We start from the raw sequence: 9701 nt of genomic DNA, 5'->3' as shown, positions 1-9701 counted from the left end.
AAATGCCTTGGGTTCTACTCAGTCCAGGAGTAGTAACAGGACTTTGTCGGTACGACCGACAAAGTATGGGTTCTCTCGAATGGGGTGGGAAGCAAGACACTATTAGTCCGACCAACAGTGGGTCGGTGTGACCGACAACATGTGACGGTTATTTGTCAGTCCGACTGATGGTGTTATGCAGTTTATCGTAAGTTAGGGTATTTACGTTCAATTGTTATTAGGGCTTAATAATTATGTGTTCTCTGAGGGTGATAATTTCGTAAGGTGAAATGGTTCTCTGCACTTATAAGGGCTTGGGAAGGGATTTTGTCAAGAGGCTAAGATTTTTCTAGGTATGCATCACAAGGGAAGATTGGGTGATCCTATAATCCGAAAAGGTGAGTGGTGTAAACTCTAATGCTTTCGATTATAATAGAGATTTTTGTCGCTTTGTGCCATGATTTTTTCCCGCAAGGGTTTTTCACATAAAATTAGTATATTTTGTGTTTGCTTGCTTGATTGTTTTGGTTATTGTAATTATTCTTATTGTTCTATATTCATTAAACATGCTTTTGCAAAGCACAAAGATTAATAATACTATTAGATCTGAATTTTTAATACACAAGGTTGATCCAAATTTGTTGGGTTTCAAAATTACAATAAAGTTGTATCAGAGCTGAGCTCAATTTATTATGATACTAAGGATGAAATACTTAATATAAAGGCCTTTCTAGGCCTCTTTCTTTTTAACATGGGAAAAACGACACTCCCATAGAAAAACAAAAATTACAAAGGTTTTTCTTATACTTTTAAATCAAAGTTTCCCAACACCTGGTATTCCATGTCCCTTCTAATAAATTAGATTCCTGTGACCAGTTGCACGGGGAAAATTTAACATAGCCAATCGCGGTATGTGTTTTAGACACACATGATGAGGTCACAGTGCATAGAGTATATAATTCAGAAAGAGTTGTGCTCTAGTGATGCATGTGCCGCCATTAGGATGTTGTGGGCCATGATATGACATCCAACCCGTCCATCATATACATATCCACACGTTTGACCTTAGGCCCAAAATTCATCCCAACCCAAAACTCAATTGGGTTACACCAGAGGGTCACACCACAGGGAAACTTTCTGAGGGGATGATCGCCATTGATTTGCAAGGGGCAATCGACTAAGGAAGGATAAGTAAAAAATCAGACCATTCTGAAACTCGAGTGGGCCCCAACAGAAATCAGTGCTCAGTTAATTTTTGAACCCTTGGCCAACCATGGGCCACGCATCTGATTAATGGGTTGGATGTCATGCGTATATCACCTGGGCCCCACAACAACCAGTTGCCACCATTAGCCACCGGTGTAAGCCTTATATATTGTACTTAAAAGAGTAACCATTTGACGTTTCCTCTAAACATAGCTCACTTTTCTGTTTTACTTTTAACCATCCATTGAATGGGACGGTTGAGATTTTTAGTATTGCTTGATCAACACGATTTCAGAGATATGCTTCCCCCTCTCGCATCCAGTCAATTGAATCTGAACTACCTCTGAATTAATCATTTCTTTTTAATATGAACCGTTGAAGTAGCTTTGTGGGCCATTGATCCAATTTGCAAGGTCTCCAATCGTAAAGAATCTTTGAGGGTCAGTCGTCATGCAACTCAGGAGAATGATTTGGTAGGGAAACGTTAAGAACCTAGCCAATGTGCCAAAAGCCCTAAGACTGGTAGAACGCGTCACACTAGGTTTTCTAAACCATTGGGATTATACCGTTCCACCATACTTCATAGCCGACAACCACAGCAGCCCACTCTGTGGCGGCAATCACTCTGGCTCTACCTGAGGTTGTCCTTTTCAATGCATGATGACTGCACTTTAATTATTTAGTTAGTCTTTTTAACGCTAGGCGGCTTTCACTTTAGTACATGTTGCTATTTTCATATGTTATCACTTTTACTATTTAAATATAGAACACGATGTTGGCTCTGATATCACTCCTCGAGAGCTTAATTAATATACTAGAAGCCTTAAAATTGTAAAGTTAGGCTCTTCAAACCACTGGGATCACAACAAGAAAACTCCTGCATAGGTCACCAGCGCCGTGACTTTCTTCAATATGGGAAATGATTGTACATGGATGAAAGTCACACGTTCCATTACTTATACTACCCCTTGTTTGACCTTAGAATTCTTGCGGTATGGCTAACACTAGTTTTGGAATACTTTAATAGGCGGCAGATGAATGGATTGGATTGCATATAAACACCACCATGGTGGATCTGGAGGATCTCCCATTCCAACCATTTCCTATGGTGCCGCCTGCTATAGTTTTGGATCATTATAATTTTTGGGTCCCAAGGTCAAAGACAAGGCAGTGGACTGATTGATGGTTGGATATCATGAAAGTTTCACACGCAAGATGCTTGTCTAGCTGTACTCAGTTCATTCCGCAGATAGTTTATTTATGTTCGAATTATAAATTAAAAGGTAAAAGCATGCCCAACAGTGGTGTAATTTTATTTATTTATTTTGAAAATGATTTATTTTTATGTGAAAAAAGATTCACCCTACCATGTCAACTGATTTATCATCAGGTAGGGGTGGGCCACACAAATAAATATAAGCCAGGCCATCAGATTTCGATGGCGTGTTCTTATTTTTCTCTTGTGATATTTTTACAAGGCGGCCCGTCCTCCTTGATGATCATTTCTCTTTTTAGATGAGTGAGAAAGTCCAAAGGCCTTTTCCCATGTGAAATTACAAAATGTCCGAAAGGTGGAATTATCATCGTGGGGTCCACCTTGTTTGTATATGACATCCACGGAAGCGGATTGGCTGGTGTACCACACACCGCTATACAGCTGCTATAGGTACGTGTACGTGTGAGGACGAGCACTGACGCTCCTCGAGCTCCGAGTTGTACAAATGCTTCAAAGGAGATCAAAGTTACATGGCCCCCACAGTGATGTATTTATTATATCTACACCGTTCATCTATTTTTAGAGACCATTGTAAAGTATTATGGAAAAATGAATCGTATCCAGAGATAATCTGGACCACACTACAAATAGCAGCGGAGATAATAATTTTCACCGTTAAAAATTCATAGGGCCTACCATAACATTTATTTTCCATCCAATCTATTCATAAGGTCACAAATACCTAAATGAAGAGGAAAAACAAATTTCATATTGATCCAAAACTACTGTAACCCTAAAAAGGGTTTCAATGGTAAACGTTCAATCCCCCACTGCTTTTTGCGGTGTTGACTAGTTGATAGTTACATCTGTCTTATTTTTAGTCTCAAGCCTTAAGATGAGCTGGCCAAATTGATGGACAGTTTAGATATAACACATATCTCATAATCAAACCCACATAACTTGATGACGTCAATACAGCAGCTATACAGCTCGTGTGAGATACATACAGCGAGATACATACAGCGAATCCGCTTCCGACATCCACCAGCTTAAAAGGAGGCGCGGATTAGATACTGACAATCCAAATGGCTACAAAAGTAACGTCACCAAGCTTTGTGGACTCCACTATGATGCATGTGTTCCATCCATACCGTCCATCCATTTGGAGAGATCGTTTTATGGCATGAGAAAAATAATGATATAAGATCTAAAGTTTAAGTGGACCCCACCATAGAAAACAGTAGGGTCAGTGACATCCACCGTTCAAAACTTCTTAGGGGCCACAGAAGTTTCTAATCAAACTTATATTTTTGTCTTTACTTTATCTATCTCTATGTTAACTTATGAATAGGCTGTATCTAAAATTTATATAATGGTAGGCCCTATAAATGTTTCAACGGTGAGTGTAACTGATCCTACAGTTTTCCATGGTGTGTCCACTTGAACTTTAGATCTATCTTATTCTTTTTCTCATGCCACATAACCATCTCTACAAATGGTTGGACAATATGGATACAATACACACATCATGGTAAGGTCCACAAAGCTTGGTGACATCACTTCAGTAGCCATTTGGATACTGACCTTGTCAGTATCTAATCCGCACCCTCAAAAGGGAAGCCGATTAGGTGCGGCCCCGGCATCACCAAGGCAGTGCAGTTCTTATCATGGAGCCCACCTTGATGTATGTATTCTATATCCATGACACCCATCTGCAGATTTAATTCTCAGGTGGACTGTGCGGTAGAAAAAAGTGATGATTGGCCATTAATAAGCCATATAAGTTTTGGATCATGCTGATATTTGTTTTTTTTTTTTTTTTTCCTTTAATCTAAGTTTATGTGGCCAAATCAACAGGTTGGATGAAAAATAAAGATTATGGTGGGCCGGATGAAGTTTTTAATGGTAAAACATTCAATCACCACTGTTTTCTATTGTATGGTCCACTTGAGATTTGGATCTTCTTCATGTTTAGGCTCATGCCCTAAAATGATCTGGAAAATGGATAGACGGCATAGATATAGAATAAAAACATCAAGGTGGGCCCCACAGTAAGGGCCACACTGTCTTGGGTGAGGCTGGGCCGCACCTAATCCGGTTCAAAAGGTGCACTCTGCCGTCATTATCATGGCCATGGCCACAAAAAATCAGGACAATAGAATAATTGAGTGGGTATACGAAACATGAATGTGGGTCCCCACCAGATGACCAGACAGCACTCGATTTTGTCCCGGTACCATATATGGTGGGCCCACCTTAAGAAATCCCTGGATTGCTCATGTGCTAAACACGTGATTGTTGAATTGAGAACCCACTTTCGAGTAGCCACAGTAGATACCATACATCCCAGACGGTCTCCGCTAGATCTGAGATCATGTTGCAATGATCTAGACCATTGATATGATGGGCCTTGTACTGGATGGCCACAGAACAAACTTTTCGAGACTGGAAGACCCTTTTGATGCCCGACAGAATTATTCCAATCTGAGAGTTCTTTTTCTGTTTCTTTCTTTTCTTCTTCTTCCTTTTTTTTTTTTTCCTGGGTACCCCATCATCAATGAGGCCCATCTTATAGGTGATTTAGATAATTGTAGCTAGAGCTGAACACAAACCAAGCCGGCTTGAAAGCTCGGCTCGGATTGGTTTGAAAAAGCTCAGCTTCGATGGGTTCGAACACAAGATCAAATAAAACCAAACACGAGTCAAGCTCGTTTAAAAAACAAACCAAGCTCAAACCAAGGTCATACTGGCTTGGCTCGGCTCGAAGCTTGGCTTGTTCAGTTCAGTTTATTCAGCTTGATTTAGCCCGTAGATTGTATGCACATTATTTTTTGTGGTGTGATCCACTTGACTTTTGGATATGATTCAAATTTGGGATTATGTCCTAAAATGATATTTAAAAACAGATGAATAGTGTGGATAATACATATACATGACGGTGAGGATAATACTTGAATGCACACTGATTCATATGACTGGGTCAACTTGAGCTTTGGATGTGATTCAATTTTGGATGATGAAATGTAAAAACAAATGAATGTCATGGATAATACATATACAAGACAGTGAGCCCACAAAGTGTAGTTAGTTCGCTAAAGCAGGATTCAAATTGGCTGGTGACCTCAACACCTGCCAGGTAGCTCGTGTCAAAGCTATGTGGGCCCCACCATGATATATGTGTTTTATCCAGCCATCCATCAAAATTTCCAACTCATTTTACAGCATGAGACAAAAAAAAAAGAAAAAAAAGAAGAAAGATCTAAATCTCCAGTAGATCCAAACTTGTTAGGAGACAAGTTTGGGATTAATACTATTTTATTTTTTTTTGTAGTGGGGCTCGCCTCAGCTCAGGTCAGATATTTGAACCAAATCAAACTAAGGTCAAGCTCATATAATTTAGACCAAACTAAGCTCAAAGAGGATGGATAGGCTCGAAGCTCGGCTCGTGTAAAGTTGAATCAATCCGAGTCAAACCAAACTTGAATCAAACTCGGTTCGGCTCAGCTGGCATGATTCCATATGCAACAGCAACCATCTCAATGCGTCAGGATGTTTTGAGGCACGAATACTAATCTCTCTACCTAACCTTACTTGAGGCACGTGTGAAGAGGGAAAAGATGACCAAGATCCAAGCCACTCATCAGTCGGACTAACCAGGACAATTCCAATAGCTGCATTAGACTGCTTCGTGGACCGTCGTGAACTTCATCCTAACCGTCCAGATATTCTACCCCAAACCCAATTGTTTACTTGTTTATTTTACCTTCCGAAAATCCAAACTACCGACTTCCATTGCGTGACATGCGTGAGAACCAGATTCACATGGGTGAGCCTCACCACTTAGTAAAAAGTGCCCATAAGTAGATAAAATTGTTAAGTGAAGCAAGTAAAATCTGAGCCGTCCGGTGATAAGCGCCTTTTAAATCCCTCAAGTTTGTTTGGTCTACCTTCATATTTACTGTCCATCATGTGGGGCCAAACTTTGATGTGGACTGTCCATTGTGCGGGCACCACCTTTGATATGGACCATCCATCATGCAGGGCTCACATCGGGCTGATCTTTCATGTGCAGCGTCCATTATATAGGGCCCACCTTTGATTTTGGTCATCCATCATGTAGGGCCATCAACAATGTTATTATATCAGGTAGAGTTCACCTTCAATATCCACTGCCCATCTTGTGGAACATCCATTATGGAGGCCATCGGGAGATAAACGCATGGTGTACAGATTACCTGAATACCCACGTCTATTTTCCAATTCTCTTCTAACGTCCTTTTAAATCCCAAAGTTTAGGACCCTTGCGAGGGTAACCTCATCCATTTTTTCAAAGAAAAATCTGGTTTTTATTAAAGTTATCTGTACCAAAATTACAAAACGCTGGACGGAGAAAGAGGCTAAAAAAGATGAAGACAGGGACTTTAATGAAGAAACCTGAGGAGAGACATCTAGCTTAGCCCAGTAACCACCTACAACTACCCAACCTAACGGTTCCAAAATCATCTATATTGCCCATAATCCAGGGAAGCGGATTGCGTACTGAGTAACTCAGTACCCTGTAGCGTACTGAATAAACTCTTGTGGGGCCAACCATCGATGTATAAGACACCGTCCATCCATTTCTTCATATCATTTTATGGGCTGAGGCCAAAATTGAAGCATATCCAAAGCTCAAGTGGACCACACTAAAGGAAACAGTGGTGATAATGACGTCCACCGTTGAAACCTTCCTAAGGCCCATAATGATGTTTCTTTGTCATCCAACCTGTTGATTAGGTCACAAAGACATAGATGAAGGGAAAACACAAATATAAGCTCCATTCAAAACTTCTTTGCCCCGAACAAGTTATCAACAGGAGGATTTCAATTCACATATTTTCCAGTGGTGTGGTCCACTTGAGCTTTGGATATGCTTCAATTTTCGGCTCATGCCCTAATATGATCTGGTAAAACAGTACATCATGGTAGGCCCCACAGAATATAGCCTACTGAGTATTCCATAATCCGGCTAAAGGGGTCAGTCTCTGGACTTTGGAATCACCCAGTAACATTGACTCAGCTCTGGCAAAGGCACAAAAAAAAGAAGGTGGTCTACCATCTCCGGATCTCACATATACATGAGACAGATGTGGGGGATGATCATATGCCTTTTCACAAGGCTATCCACCATGAGAACCTTTCTCCTGCCAACTAACCAAGCAAGCACCACAACCATGGTGGGGCAGGAGCTCTCTGCAGTCTCAGCTCTTGATAACGAATCACTCTGCAGAACAAACAAACCGAACACCTGCATTCTCACCCTTGTTCTTGTTCTTGTTCTTTTTTTTTTATTTTCTTTTTTTATTTCTTTTTAAAAATAATATTGTCATTAACTCCTACAGTACTTTTGGTTTTGCCATGATGTTTTGATCAACTTGTATCTTTGGTGCAACTGCATAATAGGTACAAATGGGAATATCAACATCTTGGTTCCCCTTGGAATTGTTGTAATCTTGCCCATGTATTTTGACCTTAAACTAAGTACAGTGCTTCAATTTCCTCGTCTCATCTTTAAATTGGACGTGGTAAAACAGACCATGATCTGGACTGCTCATCAGTTGGGTCCCACTGTAGATATACCAGTTTTTGCAAAAATGTGCTCATCAAACAAGCTTTAACCATTACGTCAGTGAAAAGAATATTGGCAACAGTTGCCACCGAGCAAGAAAAGGTCCACTATTTGGAAGGTTAGGATAGTCCAACATTCACATTTTGCAGATAGTTGTAGGACTCTCACCTTATGATTAATTCAGGTTATGGACAGCTGAGAGACATCTGACTTGTGGGCCACACACCGGAAAAGGAAATTGGAATGATGTGCCCAGGTTTGATTTCCATGTATGTTAATCCCTTCTTTCTAAAACTACGACCTTGGGACCAAATAAAAAGGATTAAAAGAACAAAGCAGCAGCAGAAGTGTTATAAAAACAAACATATAAACAATCCTTGACAAGAGATTATTATTCAGAGAATCTTTCCTTCCATACAAGGGAAGACCAAAAAGATGCACAGGAAATCACATGGAGAGAACAGTTCAGCTCTCAACAATGTCAACAGTCTGAAAACATGTCTAGCAACCACAAAGCATGTCCGGAGAATAATGCGGTTGAAATACTCTCACCAGACATCGGGTCGGAGCTCACCAGTTGCTGGGGGCATCCATCTTCCCGAATGGTAGACACTTTCACCTACTTTCCAGCCAGGCACGTCTTTCATTATTCTAGCCTCTTCTTCCAGAACCTTTTTCCACTCTTTTACAAATCTAAAGAAAAAAAACATGCACCACACTTATTATTTATTTGTGGGTCCACGCAGGGAATGCGTGCATGCATGTGTGTGCGTGGGTGTGGTTCTGTGGGAAGGAAGACATTCCCAACACAAATAAATAGTACACAGGTAAGGTAAATAAACAGTTGGTCTTTTGATGGTAAAGCAGATAAAAGAGTTTTACCGTTCGTCCTCTTCGGCTTGAAGCATGGGGAGTATTGCTCTGCGAGCAGCATATTTCTCTTCTTTGAGCTCGCTGCCGAATTCAAATTAAATAATCAAATCAATATCATGATCACCACCCTTCTGATTCATAAAGCCATATGAAAAGCATGCTTACAGAGTTTGACTCACATTTCAAATTACTAGAGTGGGACATCAACACTATTGACCATTAAACTGACATGGGCACAGTAAACAGAATAAGCATGTTTTGGGTCTATGGCAGACCTACATAAAGCGTTAAGAAACAACAAGCAACTGGAAAGAATCCAAGAAAATGTGTGGATTAGAATAATGGTGGGTCAAGTAAAAAATCTATGTGAGGCCCAAGCTGTTCCAAGCTTCTAATCATCTATTTGGAGAACCTGAAAAGATTTTGTATTGGTCAGATTCTGATGCTTGGTGAGAGAACAATCTTGAGGGGAAAAAAAAAAAACTTGGTGAGAGAGACATGATTTCAGTGACCACTGACAAAGCATCTTTTGCACACAATGATTCATGAATTTTTTTTATGGGTCAGGTTCCAATGCCACATGAAAAGGTCTCTCCTCAATCCTGACTGCTTTTTTTTCATGCCATCAATCAGAACATTTGGTTGGCTTGCTCTAGTGGTATGAACGAATGAATGGACTGTCCAGGTCAATGGTTTGGCGTGCCATGTGTCATTTAAAAGCTTGTGGATGTTACTAACATCCCCATGAAGGTGGTGACTATTTGCATGTGTGTAGACAACAGGTGTCCATCCTAGGTAAGAAATCTAGAGTGGCATGAT

General features: G+C 40.4%; 1 protein-coding gene across 1 annotated transcript in view; it reads right to left on the bottom strand.

The window, feature by feature from the left end:
* Positions 1-8376: 8376 nt before the first annotated feature.
* LOC131245866 (NADH dehydrogenase [ubiquinone] 1 alpha subcomplex subunit 13-B) overlaps positions 8377-9701 on the bottom strand; it is a 28303-nt gene continuing 26978 nt past the window's right edge. Inside the window, exons 2-3 of the mRNA XM_058245606.1 lie at positions 8892-8963; positions 8377-8702 (exon numbers count right to left, since the gene is read on the bottom strand). Coding sequence (XP_058101589.1) covers positions 8558-8702; positions 8892-8963 — 217 coding nt within the window. The 3' untranslated portion in view covers positions 8377-8557. The remainder of the gene's footprint in view (positions 8703-8891; positions 8964-9701) is intronic.

This window comes from Magnolia sinica, chromosome 5 (assembly GCF_029962835.1).
Source record: "Magnolia sinica isolate HGM2019 chromosome 5, MsV1, whole genome shotgun sequence".
NCBI classification, from domain to species: domain Eukaryota; kingdom Viridiplantae; phylum Streptophyta; class Magnoliopsida; order Magnoliales; family Magnoliaceae; genus Magnolia; species Magnolia sinica.
This window is presented reverse-complemented; position numbering and strand designations above follow the sequence as displayed.